This window comes from Bacillus rossius, chromosome 1 (assembly GCF_032445375.1).
Source record: "Bacillus rossius redtenbacheri isolate Brsri chromosome 1, Brsri_v3, whole genome shotgun sequence".
NCBI lineage: Eukaryota > Metazoa > Arthropoda > Insecta > Phasmatodea > Bacillidae > Bacillus > Bacillus rossius.
In genome coordinates, this window is record NC_086330.1 from 48,746,185 (window position 1) to 48,768,132 (window position 21,948).

Consider the following 21,948-nt stretch of genomic DNA (forward strand, 5'->3'; position numbering starts at 1 on the left):
CGTTATAGCGAGGTGTCGCGGTTCCAGGTTTGATCCTCGCTATAACCGTGTCCTCGCTATAACCGAATTGGACAGATTTTGGCCCCGCAAAAATAAAAATTAACCGAAAATAACATAAAAATTGTGTTTAAACTTGTATACGTAATTGGAAAATAACAGGTTATATTAAAGAAATCTTAATTTCTGTAAGCTGATGTGTGAATTCTCTTTAAAACGATACCCCACAAGTACGGATGCGATCACAGATTGCGTCAAAATAACCAGAATACCCTACCACACCACGTAAGTATAGCATCTCAGCCCGCGGCCGACGCAGCATTGTCCTGCTATCTATTGTCGACGCGGGCTGTCTGCTGGCAGCCGTGTTGGTTCGGGATGTTGTTAACAGACGGCACTAGTGAAGTGCGACGATTTAATTCCTTACAAAAAAGCAGGATTGCTGCAACGCACGTACGCCTCAAACGAAATAGTCGCTGGAAAACAATACTTTTTTTCATTTAAAAAAACCTGTAAACATTTTTAAAAAATAAATTCGGAATTAAACTCAAACCATCACCACCCCCTTCCTGGAAAGATACCCCAACAACTGACCGAAACAAAAGTTACAAGAAAACTGTCCTAGCGATTCAGAAATAAATACGGTAGTGCCTACTATTTGCCAGCTAGTAAAATAAATAATGTGGTGTATTTGTAAACGTGTCACGACTGAAATAATTCCAAACAAGTTTATAAATATTTGTGTATTATTAACGCGATCAATTAGCAACAAGTATAAAGACGGCTTTGACGTTTTTGGCCTAACATAGCTATAAACAATGTTATTATTCGTTAATGAAAATGTCCCAACAAATTAATTAAGAGCATTTATATTTTTAAAAAAAATTCATTGTTATGTTTAATGGCGGGAAAAAATTGAGTTTGTCTGTTTTATAAATAATAAGAAATGCGTACAAGTATATGTATATTCAAAGGCTTGGTTTATTCAAGTTGAGCGTACCTTGGCCTTGAAGCCAAGTGGAAGTTTGATAAAAAAAAAAAGGACGGGATTCTACTTTTAAAGCCACACACTTAGGAGGCGACTGCAAGGCTGAAGAATGTGACAGGCGTCAACGGCAAGATGTCTAGTGCCGAGCGAGAGCGGTGAAGATAAAGCAGACAAATAACCAAGGCGCGCTTCACGCGATCACGCCATAAATTCCTCAAAAAGACCTCGTTATAGCCGCGCTCTCGCTATTACCATACTCGCTATAACGGGATTCTACTGTACATAGCTAATTTTTTGTACATTATTTTATTTTTGAACCTTGAGAACTAGATTTAGTTTTTAGGGGTACATTTGAGTAATTCTCTTCATGCCTAATTCAAGATCTATATTCACAAAAATTAGCATATGACCCAGCACTAGTAAAAATAATTTATAAATACAGCAAAACCCTGTTAATAAATTTCTCAGGGTACTCAAAAACTATGACTAATGGGAAAACCTTATTAATAGGGTAAAACTGTATGCAATCATAAATCAAATGTAAACATTTTTTTAACATATTAGGCCGGAAATGTTTTATTGGTATTTTCTATGCAACCAAATTTTCGGAAAATTATGATGAATATTGCAAATATTTAAAACATATTTTTTAGTATTTGCCGCAAAAAATATCAATGTAAAACTATGAAAAACACAATGAGAGAATAGTTTTAGTAAATAAAGACTGCAAAGATAAAACTAAAGAGCTGTGAAAACACAGCTGGCCAAACTTTTTGAACTGCTCATAACATGGCACTACGGATGCTCATCAAGTCATTGACAATGGTGATGAAAAAACTATGTGAACAAGATACAGGAAATTAATATTTATGCAAGGTTGTAATATTTTCTTGGCAAGACATAAAACTTACTACAGTGTTAAATACAAGTACAGTTAATAATGGCTGAGTACTAAACCTAAAAACTTTTTTTTTAATGTGTTTACAAATCAGTACCAATTGTTAATATACTTGTAAAACAGTTTAGTAATATAATGAAACAATAACCCTGTAAATTTTTATTATGTTTTATTTATTTTGTGAGTATACTATCAGTGACAAAAGCATGTCATGTGTGATGCATCCAGGCAAAGAACTTACAGGAAAAAACACTCGTTAACTAAAGAATTGACGTCGACCCAAGTGTCGCCCTAATTTCCGCAGTCCGTTATGTTGTGCCAACGCCTTCTCCTGCCCGTGGCAGAGGCGTGTAGTGTAGTGAGAACAAAGTGCAGTGCCAGTGCAAGGTGCAACGCGACGATCGGCCGCGAGCCGGAAGTGCAATAGCCGCCCGCGCGGCTATTCTGTGAGAGTTATGGAATCAGTGTATTTTCTCCTCCTGGGACCAATTAGTTACGTGAAACTATTATATATATTATATTTAAAATACATTTTATAAACCATCCTTCCTGTAATGTTTGATAAGTCATTTTTAGGGCCAATGAAAAATGGTAAATAAAAAAGGCCCATTTCGGTGAATAAAAAGAGTTATTTCGGTGCCAAATTTCGGTGAAAAAAAAATTGTTTAGTTAGAAAAAATAACTATTTCGTCATTATAATTTTATACACATGTATATGTTTGATGGAATAATTGTTTTATTTGGTCGAAATTTATCAAAAACAATGTTTTGAAGTACATTCACATCTAAAATTTAGCACGCTGCATTTGTAATTAAAATTCTCAAGATTACATACAAAAAAATCGGAAACTGATCATAAATGTTAGTGGCTCAAGTCCATTTTGACTACCTATCTCTGAAAATCAGCTATTTTATATTTCCTGCAAACTAGTCCCCACCAAAACACTGTACTTATTCAACAGTACAGAGTATTGTTTTTTTTTGTTTACGTTTTTCACCGCCTCAACTGCGTGTGCGGTATTTGTTCATGTATATGTTGGCACTCTTGGCCGGCATTTATTTTCGTACATTGCCGTGACAACTACGAAAATAAATAGTTGCCTCGGCTAGGACGCCCAAATACAACAATTAGCATTTTGTTTTATGATTTGATTGGCTAATATGGAAGTGACGCTATTTTTCTGGACTGCGTTTGGCCGATTCAGAGAAAGGAACAAAGATTGAGTTAACGCCTATCGACGATTGCGTCACCAGACGCATTTGCGGTCGGCAAAATAATGTAGTTTTTGTCGTTTTATGGCCTTCTACGTCTCGTAGGAACGTGTGCGACGACGGAGACTGAGTAGGCGTACGTCTGGATGTAATAATTTTCATTCGTGAAATATATGGTTCTAGAGTAACTTGACGCTTAGTTCCAGAACCCGATGCTTTGTTCACCTTGTGCGATGCTCGAAATTTACAGTGTTTTTCACACGTGTATTTTATTTTCCAGTCGACTTGCACATTACAGAACTTGCACATCATGATGCCTTTTTCTTTACTGAACACGTAAAATCCTTCGTCGTCATATTATTTAGCTCTTTCGAAAACACAACTTTCGGCATTTTATACGTTTATCCAGTGACTACGCAAGGTCATTAGATACCAGGTCGTCTCAACAGAAGAAAAACGAGTTTGGTCGTTCGGGTGTTTTCGTGAAATGACGTATCCGCTAGACCTTCAAAGTAAACAAAACTGTGAAATTGCGTGCATGTTTTGATTTTGTTTTCGTGCTGTGGTTTAGTAATGTAAAAATGCCTGCTGTTAAGAAGAAATTGGTTGCTTCATTTGTAAGAATAAGGACTTTTTTAAGATTGAATCATTTCAATCGACAGCTAAGTAAAAAACGTGTTGGAAGAAGCAGCAACAAAGTGTGCAAGAAAATGAAAAAAATTGTAACATAAATAGTAGGCTTATAGATTTTTTGAAGGAAGTGTCATTTAATTTAGATTTAGCAAAAAAAATTGTGGGGTGTGTTTGGAGTGATAGTAATCTTTTGTATTTCATATGAAATAATTTACATGTAAATTGCAGTCATGGATAATTTCAGAATGTGTGTTTGCTACAGAATTGTTTAACAAAAACTTATGACTTCGCAAGATAGAACTTCTAAAACTGTTTGACAGGACTAAATGTTATTGGATGTATTATGTTTGTAGGAAAACAATAAGGCTCCTGATATTGCTCAGCGTTCATTGAATAAAAGCATGTTTGATGTGAACAACACCTAATGAACTTCATTTTCTGGTTTAATTAATTTGTCATTGCTTTGTTTATCTTTAAATAGCAAACATTCCATAGCTTGTCAGATCACTCATTCTTTCATTGTATTGTTTTCTTTCTCTGGTTTTTCACTAAATTGAAACTAAATAAATAACTCTGGTCATATTGCAAAGAGTTGTCCCTTGTTACATTCACAAGTAATTGTCTATGTTCTTATTATATTTACATATTTGTGCATTTTATAATTTTTAATATGTTTTGTGGTCATAATTGGGCCACAGTGATTTAATGCAGTTTAGCAAAAAAAAACCTGAACCTAACCACAGTTGTTTTCAACATGAATAGAAAATATGTAGCATATCAAACTAAGTAATTCAGATGCATGGAAAAGTTACAAATGTGTTTGTATACTTATGTAACAAGCAAGTGCACCCATGTGATATTTTGAGGGGGGAGGGGGGGGGAAAGTGAGATCTGGAGGTATATGGTGTTTTAAATATTTTGGAAGACAAATGGTGATTTGTAAGTAGGTACATATATTTAAAATCTTCTACGTGAAAATATTTCAGTGTTGGATGACTTATACGTAACTACATTTTTGTCTTTCTCTATCAAAAGGGGGGGGGGGGGGGGGGTTCTTTGCCCCAGGTATGGGTGCCCATGGTAACAAGTAATAATCTAGTGATGTAAAATATGTCTTGTTAGCTCCAAATGAAGTATTTAGGGAGTCATGCTTAGTTTTACCTCAATTTATAACCTGTATTTGTCTACCACACACCAAAATTTATACTAAGCATCATCATCCACTGTTTCCAGCCTGTGGCTGGGTCAGCCAAGTGGGTCTTGTGACTTTGTCCATTTAACAATCACATTAAAGTGTGATGATATTGAAAGCCTTGCAGTTTATATTTTATTCGTACAATTATATACCTAGTAATGTATGTGTGTGTGTATATATATACATACACACACATACATACATATGCCATATAAATTTCAGAGATAAAGAAAATATGGTATTAATTTTCATGGCTAGCTGCCACACTAATTCTTTTTATCCAGGATTTTGTGCGAAATGACTTTTATAAAAAAAAACTAATGGCAACAGTATAATAAATAAATTTAACATTTAATAGAGGTGGTATTAACCAACATGTAAATAATGTTATATCATTTACATAAATATCTTGGTAACAAAATTTATTTATGTACATATTTCATTAAGGAGACTTAACGCTAAACCATTTGAAACTTCGCAAATATGTAAAATCACAGAAAAAATATTAAATTACTTTTTATGTAAATTAATGTAATAAATGATCAGCTACAAGTTGGGAAAACAATTCCTACACATTTGCATTGAAAAAAACAATTAAAGCAAAATAGTAATGAGATAATGCCTGTAGTAAAAAATAAAGTTTTGTGTATTTTTGTCAGCTTTTTATTTATCTTTCAAATATGTGTTCATTATAAAACATACTTGAAGTGCCTATTTATGTTGATGAAATATTTAGAAAGAAAAATCATGTCAATTGATGTAGTTTGTATGACAGAACATAGTGACTAATTGTATTTCTTTTATAGCTTCTTACTCACCACAATTTATAATAGGCATAAGTAAATGTAGATTATTATGGATTACCAATATATTTTGTTAAATACTGAATTTTGATGTAATGAATTATGTTCTGGGATCAGATTTGGAGTGTTGAAATATTTCTGATGAATTATTTGAGAAAAATTACCTTTTTACTGTTTCTAGCAGTAAAAAATTATGATGAGAGTATACAGACTGCATCTAATAAAATGAAAACAATTTAAGATATGGAGAAATGTGTTATGTGCATGAAAAATAATGAAAATCTGTTAAATTAATGGTGACTTCGAAATGCAAATCATCAATATAATCACGAGTACATTTAGTAATAAATTTAATAGTCACAAAAATAAATATTGCAAGTTTTAAAAGATGTTACACTCCTAGGATACAAACACTTACCTACAATGAAATATTTTTCACAGTAAATTATTATGTTTATTTGGCTCAGTGGTTTGTACGTAGTTATGGATTACAAGTTTCCAGGTTTAAATCCTGTCACTTAAGAATTATTTTAAGTAGGTACATAAATTTTTACTACATTTTAACACACTAGAGTTATAGTGGATTATATTATTGATGGTTATTTGTTCACATAATTGTTGTAATTACTATTAGCTTGGTCATTTTTCACTAGGTGGTCTTACAACATTTATATATTTTTTACTTGTAACAAAAAATTAATCTTACAAACACAATCAAGGAGATTAATTACGAACATGTAAATAAACATTTATATTGATACAAATTAAGTGTATATGTTTGTTTGCATGCTGTTTTTTTTTATATACAAATGTACAATTTTATTCTACACAAATAAAGTTTTGCACTTTTAACCTTTGAAACTAGAGGAATGTCACTGTGTACACATTTAAAAAACCTGCCTCTTTTTCTACCTCTTACAGCAGAAGTTTGGCATTTTGTGGTGAAATTTTTTGTAACTAACAGTTCAAAATATGATTACTACTGTAAACATCTGATCACAAAATAAAAAAAACTATTCTCATGCTCCATCTTCTACCAGTAGTTTAATTTTCTGACAAATTAAAAAATATATATTTTTTTATTCTAGTTACTCTCGTTCAAAAAAAAATTATGTTTGTCTAAACTGCAAATGATGTTTATGTGATACTGTTTCTCATTAACGGCTTAGTACAATTTTACGTTCCAATGTTAAGAGATGAAATAAAATTACCCAGCGATGTATCATGTAATAAAGACTTTGAACAATGGTCTGTGATATTTGTGTTTTAAGCCACATATTTGCGGACCACTTGTTGGAAAGTATCACAAGGTAGGAATAAAGTGTTTCAGTGTTTTAGGCATGTTTTCTTCCAGAAGAAGTGTTCAGGTAAATCAGAAACTGAGTATGCCTTACTGCCTGCACTATGGTGCGTAAGTAGTGGCCGTAGTGGGAAAGGAGCATATTTAGGAATACCAGCTTGGAAACATGTACCTGCCAAGAATGCCAAAATACCAAAATATTTTTATCATGGTAAATGATCTGGGAGTTTGTTTTGCAATTTTAATTTGAGATTTTATATCAAAATTTAATAGTATATGTGGTAATTTTGGAGACTATTAGTTTTTGGTAAATAAGTTGAGTAAGGATTAAAATGAAAGAATTTCAGCAGGGAAATACATATCTTTTAAAGAATTAATTACTTTAAAAAAATAATTGTGTTATTATTGTACACTAATAAATCTTTCACTTAGAGCTACCATTTTCAGAATTACAGATCCTAGTTAACCTTGCAAACCTTTCACATAGTGATCATTTACCATGTTACTCAGGAGTTACCATTCTTAAGAATTACAGCTGATGGAAAGGGACATGGTTAATAGTAGGCCAGACAGCTTTAGAGTGCAGTTTAATTTTTTTTACTTAAATTAATAATTATAAATGACAGGTCTGTAATAAAATTTTCTATGCAAAATTACTAGCTCACTTAATATTAAATTAATTGTAGGAAGAGGGAGTGGTGACATGGAGTACGTACCACAGGGGAGTGCCATGGGGCCCTTGCTGTTCATAATGAAAGATGTCTGGGAAAGCATGATGAGTAGATTAAAAAAAAAAAAAAATAGCGGACGGTGAAGAAGGGAGTAGGGGTCTGGGGTTAACTGCTATGACACTAAAGGAGAGAAATAAAAGTCAATGAAAAGGCATCTTCCATGCTGGTGATAACCAGATATGGAATACGCCACAGGAATTTGGGACTCGTACCTAGCGATGGACATTTAAGAGTTATAAAGGTACAATGCAATGTAGTGAGATAAGTGACAAATATCGGAGGAGAAACGATGACGGAAGAAGGAAGATGCATAGACCATCAGTGATGATGATGGAGCTTATGTGGGACACACTGTAAAGGAGGAGAAAGAAAGAATGGTGAAATAGGTTAAGGTAATTAAAGGGAGGGGATTTTGGAAAGCTCAGAGATAGGTAAAGGGCAGAGGGATCACATGTGGAAGATCCACAGGTTAGAATGCAATGGATTAGACAAAATCATATTACTGCACACAAATATAAAATTTGGTAGTTAAAGGGCCATTAAATATTCTTAGAATATTTTTTGGAGGATAGTCATTACCATAAAACTTGTTATATTGTATGATATTTAATACACTTACAAAGTTTGTTTACTACTGCAAATGAACATAACATGTTGAAACTTAAACATCTAGCAAGGAAGCTAAATGTAATATTGAATATAATTACTTATCAATGGTAACAAGCATAAACAAACTAGCATTAAATAACACAATGTTGTGAATATTGCAAGAACAGCACGCATCACAATGTTTACCAACAACACCAGTTTAGATTTTAAAATACACATTTGAGCCTAATTTACGATTAAATAACTGACAACATAACAAAGATTAAATATATTACTAGCGGAAACAGGTGATACATTTAACCTGTACATAAATTACATCAGTCTATGTGAATCGGAAAATTTAAGAAAGTGCCATTTAGACACGTGATTAATTTGAATTCCCGCGGCAATATGGTCTAGCATGTACGTCAGACGCGATTGACCAATAACAGTAAAATAGCGGGATGAGATGACCTGGTATCTAATGACCTTGGTGACTACGGTAATATGACCAAAATGACACAAAAACTCAACGGAAAACGATCATAGATGAGGAAGAGAGACATATTGCATCCACTCGGAAATAAAGAACTTAAACTCGACAGACACGCACTTGTGAAAACAAAATCATAGAACATTTCGACACTCGTAACTACCAACGCCATCTCTGATTTGTCCACCAGTAGCTAAATGATAATGTTTATTGCCACTCTCTACTCTATGGGTGCTAGAGAAAAACAAAAGCAAAGATGGCGTCTCACATATAACCTCTTGGAATAATAAACGTTTTGTGCAAGTTCCAGAATGATTCAACGTGATTTTTCGCGATAAAAAAGGTTAATTTCGCGCGAATATCGCGATTTCGTCATATTTCGTGAAAAACTACGGATTTCGCGCATCACAGCAAATTTCGTTAAAACGAAATGCAGTATATTAACGTCTTATCACTACCAAGTAAGGTTATTTGTATTACACATCATGTGCAAGTGATTTTTTTAAAATTTCGCGATTTCGTCATTAACGAAATTTGACTACCCCTAGTCATTTTGTTTAATTCTTGTTCACCGCGCGACAAGGCCGCAGTTCGAGCCCAGACCGTCTGCCGCGCTCCGCACGGTTCGCGCGCGAAGTTCCGGCGGGAAGAGGGTAGTTCTCGCAACGAGGCTCTCGGGGTTGGACGCGCCGCGCAACACGAGGCCATCATCCCTCAATCATTGAGGATCCGTCATTAACTTTCGGTCCATTCGAACTCGTTCGCATTGTCGTTGGAATCTGCCCCGAATTTCTGTGATATCAAGTCTGCCGTGTAACGGAGTAGTGAAAGAGTTCACCGCGTCCGCGTGATCGGTACGAGGGAGCGAAACTGTAAATATTCAGTGTCTTAGTGTATCTCTATGCGTAATCCGTGTGGTCAGTAATTGTACTGTGTGATTTTGATTTGTGTTGTGTAGGCTAGTCTGTAAACACCTTTTAGTTCGTGCTCATGTAAACCGGGCGTCCAGCACCAGGAATACTATCGTCGTGTACTGGATCACCGATTGGTCAGGAAATGTACAGTGTGACTCGTGTTGTGCAGGCCAGATTGCAAATATCTATGTGTTCGGAATCAACCAGAAAACGACCACTAATGTGTTAGAGCCGTGCCCATGCACTCGCAGACGGAAAGGGCTAGGATTGAGACAGCGCCTTGTACTAAGGGGAAGGTGTAATTAAATCACAACAAAGTTAACTCATAAACTCTTCATTTCGTCGCCACTGTCTCCCGCCACATGGCCAGGAACCCGTTCAGAGCTAGTCGGACCTAACAAACCATACAGGAGATAGTTCAGGTGACAACAGAATCTACCAGACCCGACCGGACCAAACCCTTCTAGTTTCATGTTTTGCTTATGATTTAAAATCATATGATTCTTGTTAACAAGTCTAAATTTGAAGCTAACTATAGCAATGTGAACATACTTTATTTTGTTCTTTGAATGATTCTTGCAATGGGAAAGACTGATTTAAAAAATTATTATGGAAGAACCCAGAACTAGTTTTCACAGTGTGTTAGAGGAATCACAAGAATGGACAAGATAATGAATACATAAACACATATAAACACAAGCCAAAATCAGCAGATGCCAAATGTATGAATGCATAAACAGCACAGAGCATTCTGTGGAAGAAATAAGTCCGAAAAAAATATCACGGCACAGACGAAAACAGTAGGCTGATGACAATGAGACAGCTGTAACAGGAACAGAAAAAACAAACAACCACCTTGAATAACAGAGTGACTAAAAGTCAAACCCAAAGATTATACGAAACATATAATCTGGACAACATAGCATAACACAAGCAAATCCACTGTTGAAATTAAACAGATATTCTGGAAAACACGACGACGGCACAAACGTAGTAGGCTTCCTAAGACAAAACAGTTGCAACTTACCAGTCATCAGGCACAAACAGACTAATAATGGACACCGGAAAAACATGGATATGTGTGCATACTATATTTCGTGGAACAAAGATAGTGATAATACTTTGTAAACTTTTGTTCTGTATTAAAAAGATTTCAATTATCAAGTAACTTTTGTTATGAAATAAATAAAATATTGATGTTGGCAAAGTGATTTCCAAACTGTGGTCATTAATACAAGACATATTCACAACATTTCAAAACCATAACACAACATACTCGTGTTTTGATACGTATGCATGTACTCTCTTGTAGCATTATACCTAGAAATTGACTGACTTCACCACATGACACACCACAGGTCACCTTGCATGGTGCTTGTAGTGTGTTCCAGTTGATCTTAAAACTTCTGAGTTTTGCTCAAGAAAGTGTTGGAGTACAATAGACGATAAATAGTTGTTAAATTTATAAGGTACAGTAGAACCCCGATTTAACGAAGTGCTATGGTTACCGAAAATGTTTACTCTAAATCGATGTTTCGTTAAATCCGATTTTCCGATTTTCAATAACCCCCGCACTCATAATCGCGTCCCTACCGTTTCCATATCGTAGACAGGGTCGACGCTGATATCTTGTGCTGCCGTGCTATCTCAGACTTCGTCAACTTTACATCTTCAACGTCTTTTAATCTCGCTCGTACGGCCCCCGGTTCGTACGTACACCTCGGTCGTACATACAGATTTTCAGAAACCGTGAAAAATGAGGCATAAAATAAAAGTTTAAAAATATGTAAAGTGTAAGAAATACGTTAAAGTGTATTAAAATACAGTCGCAACCTGCAGCGTTTATAACAAATACGAGCTACATACACATTGCGTCACAATAAAAAATAAAAAAATTGGCCGCAAATTGATGGAAAATTTCCGTCAATAGCGCGCCGTACGCGGAGAAAGGTCATTGTACTCGGTCAGCTGCTGTTACGGCGCGGCGTAGCCGCCGGCTGACTCTCTTTTTTCGCTCAGCTGTGCAGCACTTATAAAAAACGTATTCCAAAAACTAAACACCGCGCACAAAGCTCTTACTGAGAATAATAAAGCTGTAGCAAACCGTATGTATTCGGTACCGAGTAACAGGTGCACCATCTAGTAACGAGTAACGAAACGTTACACACAGCTGCATCTCGTTACTCGCATTTTTCGTATGTTTTACGCATGTGCGCGCATATTCGATGAATTTGCGTTACAAAGAACAATGTTTGTTTATTAAGTAAAGTATAATTTGGAAATTCGTCGTCAAAACTGTTTATTAAAGGTATTGTGTGTGTAGACAAAGTTTGAGATTGGAACAGAAACAACGTAAGAAAGTATTGTTTACAAATTAGAAATATGTTTTTATTATCGCGTATTTTCACGTTTTTTTTTGTTCTTATCTTAAAAGAGATAGTATAAAAAAAGCCGCTCTAATGAGATTTAATTGTTTCTTGGTTAACAAAAACTGTTAATTATCAAATATTGTTAATTGTTTATATTCTATTTATTATTATTTACGCGACGTCATACTGTACGCGTACGCAATACGACTCGATTCGTTGCTGCAACATAACATAGCATGTTATGCGGTATCAGAAGTAACGAGTAATGTAACGTGATACAATAGTAACGAGTACTAATTGTTATAGTAACGAATACATACGGGGACGCTTTTTTTCGTTACTTTTACACCTCTAGAGAATAATGATAATGGCGTATTGGTGTGACGTGGTCACAAGTTGAAAAAACCTGGAGGATGGGAAAGGGAATATTTGGAAACGTGTGATTATTGGCTAGCACTGTTACTATGCGGGTGTGTTTGGAAGATAACGTGGTGAGTCAAGCCAGGCATAGAAGAGGGGGAGGGGGATGCGGACAAAGAAACCCTTCATGACGTCATGTGTCGCGGACAGTCTATCTATCCAGGCGCGCGCAATGGCACGCACCTACGCAATTCAGTTACAGCGCCCGCAGTTTTTAAGCAATTTGAACAACTTTTTTAATTTTTTCGTATTTGGACTGATGATGCAAAGGCACATATTAATATATAGTACCTCCATTCTATTACTGACACCACAAAGTGTAATTTTTAATAAGATTCCATTACTATTTACTTTCATTTTTTGGAAATCTATATTATTATTTTAATAAATTGGTGTTTTTTTGATGGTTCCTGAAAACCTTTACGTTAAATCGCTGTTTTCGTTAAATCCGTGTTCGCAAAATCGGGGTTCTACTGTATGAACCTGCTCTAAATAGAAAATTTTTGAATTCAACTGGAATAATTTCATATTCAATTTGAAATAAAAATTTTTTTTGATACAGCAAATGGGACTCTTCACAAAAAATTTAAATGAAAAGAGTTTAACAAATGAAGACATGAAGATTTATTCAAAAAATTTAATTTGTCTCTTACAAAATAGAACATGTATGCTTTTCAAATATTTAAAAAAAAAAAAAAAAAAAAAGGATCTGTAACTAATATTCATATATTTATATATTTTTCTTTTTGATGTTCCCATATTTTGCATCAATTTTTCTTGGACTACTGTGAAGTGTGAAATGTTTAGATTTAATTTTAAAAAAGTTAATATTTGCAAATAATTTGATGTTGGATTTGAATATTGATTTAGATTTAAATTTAAAAATAATCCAAGATGACAAAAAGGGTGGTTCAGAGGTTGAAAGTAAAGAGAGTGAGAAGCATGAGGCGCCGACCTGAACATGTGACCAGCTGGCCTTGACCCTGCCGCTCCAGGTCCACCACCACCATGTCCACGATGGGCGCCAGGTTGGTGAACGTCTCCATCACCATCACGTACGAGCCTGCCTCGTCCTGCTTGGTGCTCAGCTTGATCAGCTGCGAGTCCCCCAGGCGGCTGCCGATGAACAACACGCCGTTGTCCAGGTACGTGATGCACTCCGGGATGCTGATCTCACCTGCGATTTAAAATGGACACACACCTTTGCCAGTTTACAACGTGCCTCGTAGAGAAAACCTCAAGAGTGGACAAACAAAAGATGAATACTCAAACACACACACACTGAAAACAAAACCAAAATCAGCAGATGTTGAAAGTTGAATGCATGGACAACATAGATAATTCCATGAATATATCAGAATGATATCACAGCACAAACAAAACCCAGTGGGCTGACAATGCAAGACAAATGTTATACGACAAGAACAGTAAATACAGACAAGTTCAATAATACTGCATGACTGGGTCTGCAGGATGTTTGCTACATTTCACATTACCTAATACATGCCTTCAGACAAAACTATTATGTACTTTGAAATTTCTCACAGGCTGTCTGTGCTTGGAGTGCTAAAAGGGGACTGTAACTTAAACACATTTTTGGAAGTCTGCACAAGACAGACTTGGCATGGAAGCGCCATGTTCGCAACTGATTTTCCCAGGCGGTGCCACCAACAATGCAACTGTAGTGCGTAGGGCGGGACATTAAAATACCACATACGTTTTGGCCCAGACATAGGCTATTAAAATACTACGATTAATGTATTGATTCCTCCAAGGACTTCACTTCCCACTTTTTAAATTAAAATTAGTACCCATACTTTAATATTAGTGACTGATATATTCTTATAACATGAAGTACCTGCATATATTCTCAGCCTGCAAGTACTTGTGTTCCTGAAATTGATTACAGTAAAACTCGCTTCAGACTTTCCCACATAGTAAGTTTTCCCGCTAATTAAGTTCACAAAATTATTCCCTTGATAACTTCCATAAATCCCTATGCTAATTTTTTTCCATTTATAAGGTTTCTGTTAATAGATGCTTCCCACATAAAACGTTCAGCGTTTGTGGAAAAATTTTTTTTATCTTTAAACTTTTTAATCTATTTGTTAATTTTTAAAAAATTATGTATTTCAAAACAGTAACAAAATAATTTGTATTGCACATTACCATCGAAACCTTTGCCACATACCACACGCTGTTCAAGTGTATTTTTCGACCAAACATCTGCTTGCATTTGTATAGATTGAGTGGCTTTTCCATCTGCACACCATTTTCCCCCTTGAGGCATAAAATCTGACTAATGATAAACGTACACGACCATCAAAACCTGTGCCACACGCCGCACGCTATTACAAGTGAATTTTTCAACCAATCATCTGCTTGCATTCGTACAGACTTAGAGGCTGTTCCATTTTCCCTATTTGAGTTATACCACGTGACGAATACACAGCAAACCAGATTACCAACAGAAAATATTCTTTGAACCTGTTTGCTTTTTTTTTTTGCAAGCAGTGGCACACTTTGTATCATGCTCAGTAAACAATAATTAGAGGTACGTTAAAAGAGCATTTACAAACACCTTTCATAGCATTTATTTTGTGGTCTGTAGCATTTTGTAGCATTTATAAAATTAGAAAAATAGCATTTTGTAGCATTTATAAAATTAGGAAAATAGCATTTTATAACACATATACATTGAGAAAATTTGCATTTTGCAGCATCTATAAAATTAAGATATAACATGGTTGCTACAGAAATAGAATCTTAGAATTCCCTGACTTTTCCCTGTTTTCCAGAAATTTAAGAGAAAAATTCCCTGACTTTCTTATGAAGTACATACCATAAATATTAACGTGCATATGATTAAATGTAATATAAAAATTTCAACATGAGGTAAAATAAGGATTTTTTATTGTTTTATTTTGACGGCAGAATTTATATTGATGAGTTGAATACTTTTGTAGAACAAAGTGCAGTACGCAGAATTTATGTTTTTAGCGGAGGGTTTGATATGCTGAAATTGTGACTCCTTGAGCCAATTCTACTTAAATGTAGTTTTATTCGACATCTCTAAGCTAAAAAAATAGTACATATTAATATTTTCAGGTTAGGTTATAAAATTATTGTTTATGAATTCTTAAAAAAATATTACTACACAAATACATTAACTATTACAAATTCACACCTAGCAATATAACGGGCCTACTTAGAGAATTACAATAGCAGCATTACAACATGCAATACTCTTACATTCTTACAATGTTAACTAACGATTCTGGGGAAAAACATGTTCAGTTATGCATATTTTTTTATACACAATGTAAGTGTCACGCAACAGAACTCACGGATTATAACGGTTGAAAAAAAAAAAGTAATTAAAAAAAATAGTTAGAAAAAATGCAAAAACATAACCGCACACAAAATCCACATGTTTTCGTATCAGCTTGGTAGTTTTCAAAATGAGAATTGGTATTGCTTCTTTATCAAAATGCACTTTATTTTCTTATGATCGCATCAAAAACTAACTTCACCTGAAACAACGCCTTTAAATTCACGTAATAAGCTTTGTACTCATCTTATTCCACGTGAAAATAGCCTTCAAAAGATAAACGACGCCATGTCCGTTCTGTAGATCACTGCATGGAACGGAACAAAACACAAAGTCTCAAGGGCAAATTAAAAAGGATCAAAACACGAACAAATGAAGGTCGGGTTCGCTAGTGAACAAACGAGTGCCTGGATTGGCCAGAAGTTATGGTGGGTGGTTGTAACAGCCTTTTGCAACGGACAATCGTAGACCAAGTAAAAAAAAAAGTTGCAGTTGCAGTGTGCCTTAAGCAGCAGCCTTTTAGCGGAGTCGTTCGGTAGCGGTACGAGCGCATCAAAACAAAGCTTTGTTTGAATTATAAGCAACTTTAAAATTTCCAGAATTCGTAGAATTTTCCCTGACATTTCCCGGAATTCCCTGACCATTTTAATTTCCCTGACATTTCCCGGTTTTCCCGGTTTTCTAGTCCTGTAGCAACCATGTATAAACATGTTATACTATTTATAGCTTGAAAAAAATAGTTTTTAAAATATAAATTTTTCCTGTGTACTGTCAGTCAACAGTTTACACATACCTATATGTCCACTCACATTCATTACAGTACTACACCCATAATGTAAATATTATTAATCCTACTGGTTGAATTTTAATATAGCAAAAGTCTCCAAGTTATTTTCTGTCAGTTTCCTCCTCCTGTCGGTAAGCACAAGATTGTAGCTACTGAAAAACCTTTCAGCATTTTCATTTATTTCAAACAAACTGGTTTGCCGCTTGCTGGACTGAGGGTCACTTTCATTTTTTTTTCTTTTTTTTTATGCCCACCTGACTGACAGTGCTTATCCAAGTTATCTTTCTTCTCCCATTCCAACCTTATATTACATATCCCACAAATTAAAATTCCCGATTCACTTACATAAAATTTTTCTTCTTTGTAGTCTCTCGCACGGTCTTTAATAGTTATTTTGAGTCGCCCCATATCTAGAGAAAATTATACCTACTTCCACCGACGCACAAAAAAAATGCAACAAAATGAACACAATGCACCGACTGGACAAAAGTCACAACATTTGTACATACAAAACTATGGTGATCTGATCAGAACGCAGCCAAAACAGTGTGTGCGCAGCGAAATTAAAAATAATGCGATAATAAACGCCTCGAAACGGACAGTGTGAGCGCGCCGACGGTAAGCTGAGGTTCGCGCACGTGCATGTAGTTCAAACTTCCAACGCCAGATCAACGCGGCAGCACTTCAGATGTGCTGCGATCTGTTGTCGATATTGGAACTACATCTACGTAGGAAGTCGATTAGTCGAATCACAGCTTTTGTTCGTGGAGAGCGGCGAGTTTGTGACGTGACGTGTTTATTGTTTTGTAATTTCTTGTTATTAAACAACCCTCAGGAGCAAAAAATAGCAAAATCGAAAGATGTTTCGTATTGATTACAGCTGATTAGATAATGTTGCAAGCTAAATAGTTTTCAAAAAAATAATATTGATATATTGTGTTCGCACTGTTAGCGGGCATGGACGGGATTTTTTTTACTATACATTTGACAGTAAATGCGAATGCGCGACCAAAATTATACGACTGTGTTTGCCGAACCCTGAATAACGTATGTATTTGCCGTTAAAACATTAATGGTATATTTAATTTAAGTCTTATTCTGAACATAATATTTTGTGCTGAAGTGAATATTCTCAAAGGTAGTTATTTGTTGTGAAGGGCCAATCGGCACTTATTTTAATGATCTTCCAAGTTTTTTAAATTGTCGCATATATTTCGCAAAAACCCGGAAATTTCGCATTTATCGCAATTGTGATTTTAACGTACCATTAACAATAATTGATAACCTGCAAATAATGGGTTTTAGTTCACAATATTTTTTGGAGTGGTTTTAAGGCAATCAAGCGTAATAAAAGTTTAGTGATGTGAAAAAATAGTGTATAATGGCTTCTACAAGTAGTGTAGAACCCATTAAACAGAAGGCGTTATCATTTGAAGAAAAACTTGAAATAATATTGGAAGTTGATGCGAATCTTTTGATACAAAGAGTGAGTATGGAAAAATAACTCGTAATGTCACCATCTACTTTGAAAGCGTGATCAACTTTTGGCTACTAGTGTTTCGTCAAAGCGTAAAAAAAAGAAGGTTGGTATATACACAAATGTTCCAGATAGTGTGAGGAAGAGCTTGTGGGAACTGGAAAATTTTGTGATATATCAATCTGAATATGTGTTAAAACAAACAACTCTGACCCAGTATTTTTCAAAACAGTAAATGCTAGTTAATTTTTTTTGCTAGTATTTTTTTGATAAATTTTTTGAGATTATTGAAAAATCAGTTTGGTATAATTCAGTTTACTAATATACTTGTATACTTTTTCCACCACCCTCACGATAATAATAGGTAAGTGTAATTTTTGAGTTAATTCAGTAAGTCATTTGAGTAAAATTAGTTTTTATGCAGCAACTGCATTTTCCTTTTAAGAAGTTTTCCTTGTTAAGATGTTTTTAGCATACAGTTTCTTGAAAAACATCTTAACACATTTTTACTGTATTATGAACTAATTTTAGTAAAAATAATAGGTATATAGTTTTAATATTTTAAATTTAGAGTTCCTGGCTAGTAAGTCAAAGGGCCCGGGTTCGATTCCCAGCCGAAACATGGGTTTTCACTGTTGCGGAAAATTTCCTTTCCCGTCCAGGAATGGACATTGTGATGTCTCTTCACTTCCCTACTGTGGAACGCAGGGGCAAATCAACGCTGAATCACCTTGCCATGAAAACCCCAGTGTGCTGTGGTTTCCACCACCATGCTCGAACACAAGTATCACACCAAAAAACAAGTAATAAAAGCATACAAACCGAGCAGCTCAACTTTGAGATCCTTCACAACTGATACGCCATCCATCTTCTCCTCCTGTTCTAAAAGCAACATGAAGAGATGGCCCGCCATATCGCCTAGGAGGTAACGAGCACCACTTGGATCCACTTGTGCATGACACACTATAGTGCTTTGCTGAAACATACACAAAATTCACTTTCCCCCCCACCCTACTGTCACATGTCACACATGCCATGTTATCCTGTAGTAAATATTGAGATGGTTTTCTCAAGGATTAGATGTTTTTCTTTTCATGTGAAAGTACAAGACATGTGAAACGAAGAAACTAACTGAGAAGGAATGTATGTTAACAGAGAGATATTAAAACACTAAATAACAGAAAAATTGGCAAGAACACACAAACGTACTTAAAGGCTAGTACTTGAAGATACACAAACACACACACAAAAAGAAACATTTTTACAGAAACGCAGTTACGTTGTGCTTGTTGGATCAGCTTCTTTGGACAGAGAAACAATAATATGTTCTCTTGCCTGAGGTTGGACAAAATTCCAAAGATAAAAAATTTAAGACAGAATTTCCCCAAAAATAATAAACAGAGTTATTTTGCAACCATTCCATAATAAAACTAAACTTAATCACTATAATTATCCACATGCTCCCCTTACACAATAAGTTCTCTCAGAAATAAATTGTTTATATTCTTCGCTATGGACATTACATTTGTTTTTCGTGATGTTTTATCAGCACATATTGGTATTAGTTACAAACCGAGTTATTAAATTTTTTTTAGGTTTTATCTATTTCCGCACGAACATAATTCACTCATTTTGTCTATTCCTGCTCTCATTACTAAATGTTGTAACCAGGCATCTCTGCAAAAAATGTGTTTACTTTGTGTGTGTGCGTGCATCTACAAGTACCAGCCTGCAAGTACTTGTATTCTTGAAAATGATAATGAACTCATTTTAAGTAAAAATAAAGGGAATATATAGTTTTTATATTTTAAAGCAACACAAAAGAATTACATGTATATATGTGCAATATTTTATAACTTTAAAATTCACATCATTAGATTGCTTGTAAGAAAATAATTTTTGGAGTATTTGGATGTGTTATGCTACAAAATGCCAAAAAAAACAAACAAAAAAAACATGAAATACATAATTTATAGACATGAATTCCCATATCAGAAATTAAAAATGAATATACATATGTGTCCAATAAGAGTAATGAAATTTCATTGTGTATTTGACAATAAGAGAAAATGGTGTTGGGAAAAACCTTCTTCATACAAAATAGATGTTCTTGTAGGTTTTACTACTTATTAAGATAATTACAATTATCAACCAAACAATTTGCTATCCAAATTTACAATATGGATAGCAAATTAAGTTCTTAATGTGTGACAAAATTTTTTGGCATATAAGTGGCATGGGTAAAAGTAAAAACCCATAAAAGTAAAAACACTAGGATTTCCAAGCTGCCATAACATGAGTGCGTATGAACATCTCACACACTTCCATTCTTCAAGTTCTCAGCACAGAGCTTAAAAATATTATTTGAATAAACTTTTTAAGATGAGTACATTTTATATTCAAGCAGTGTTTAAATATAAATGAGTTTAAGTTTGAAAGTTACTATAAAAAATTATTAAATTTACAAACATTGATATTTTATTTTTGCAATACCTCAATACTTACTGTGAGTCATAAAGTTTCCTTGATTGATTAAACTTATTTTGAAAACTACTATTATTATCCATATAGTCCACTAAAGCATTCATGACTAGTTAGTTATTTTCGGAGGTTTGCTTCATCCCCAATACCTTGAACCCAGCTAATGATTTTCCCTTTCTTGGTTTCAGAGACTTTAGTTTTTTACAATGGTGGTAGGAAGCAAAAATTAACTAACCATATCACTACATTTAGAACTGTGTAGGACATCAAGGTCAGAAATCCTAGTGGAATGTAGGTATTTTTGGACATAGTTGAGCCAAAGGCTTCTAGTCTTATAGCCTTTAATAAGTGAGATTATCTTGATAAGCCTACAGCTGTGCATTTGTAGAAGAAACTATTAGAACTTCAGATGCCTATTTTGCATGTTGGTAATTACTGTTTCCGACTGTCTGTAGTCAAAATGCCTTAACAATTACTAACTTATTTAATAGCCACAGAGTAAATAAACTAAAACAGTTATTTACACTAGACTAAGCTGTGGTAACATTATTACCTTGATAATGGGCGGGGCAACTGCAACGTAAGTTGTGCCATCATGATACAAAATTGATTCCTGGCCAATTATTATTGCTCCACCAAGAGGTTCTGGTACAGGAATTACCATTGAAGCTTCTGTCTCCACATTGTCTTGTTTCCACGGAATCTACGTAACAAACAGCATTATCATTAAAAGCCGATTTATTCATAAATGCTGGGCTACATTCGCAACATAATGCATACAGTACAAACATACATAAGTTGAATGTAAACAAACAGATAGCAGCTGCAACACTGTAAAACAGCACATTCACAGCAAAAGAGAAAGTGCAGAGCGCAAAGAAAGTTTGTCTTAATTCAAACTTTTCTTGCTGCTATGCATCAATTTCAGTTTGTGGCCAATTAGCATACAATTTTATCAGCGGCATACAATAACTGACAATCTTTTTGATATATGCATTTGGAAGATAAAGAGTGAAACTAATTTGAATGTGTATTTATTTGCTAAGAAATTCTTTAAGTTTATTATTCCTAAATGTTAAAATAAAAGGTAAATAATGGCTGCCATAAATAATCGTTGACAAAATTCAAACATTTCAAACTGAAAATGTTGACAGGGTAAATTAAACCACCCATGGCAAATTGGACTGAAGTAAATCATACCATTGAGATGGTATGTTTTCCCATACAACCTTGGTACAAAGGCATAAGATGACAATACACAAAAAATACTTCGGAAAACATAAGGTTCTAAATATCTACCTGTTGTTTATATTTGGGATGGATTTACTATA

General features: G+C 34.6%; 1 protein-coding gene across 1 annotated transcript in view; it reads right to left on the bottom strand.

Annotated features, from left to right (window-relative positions):
* The window catches only part of LOC134535693 (DNA damage-binding protein 1), a 110,120-nt gene that overhangs the window by 73,276 nt on the left and 14,896 nt on the right, over window positions 1-21,948 (bottom strand). Inside the window, exons 5-7 of the mRNA XM_063374891.1 lie at window positions 21,171-21,320; window positions 18,959-19,112; window positions 13,497-13,718 (exon numbers count right to left, since the gene is read on the bottom strand). Of these exons, the coding sequence (XP_063230961.1) occupies window positions 13,497-13,718; window positions 18,959-19,112; window positions 21,171-21,320 (526 nt within the window). The remainder of the gene's footprint in view (window positions 1-13,496; window positions 13,719-18,958; window positions 19,113-21,170; window positions 21,321-21,948) is intronic.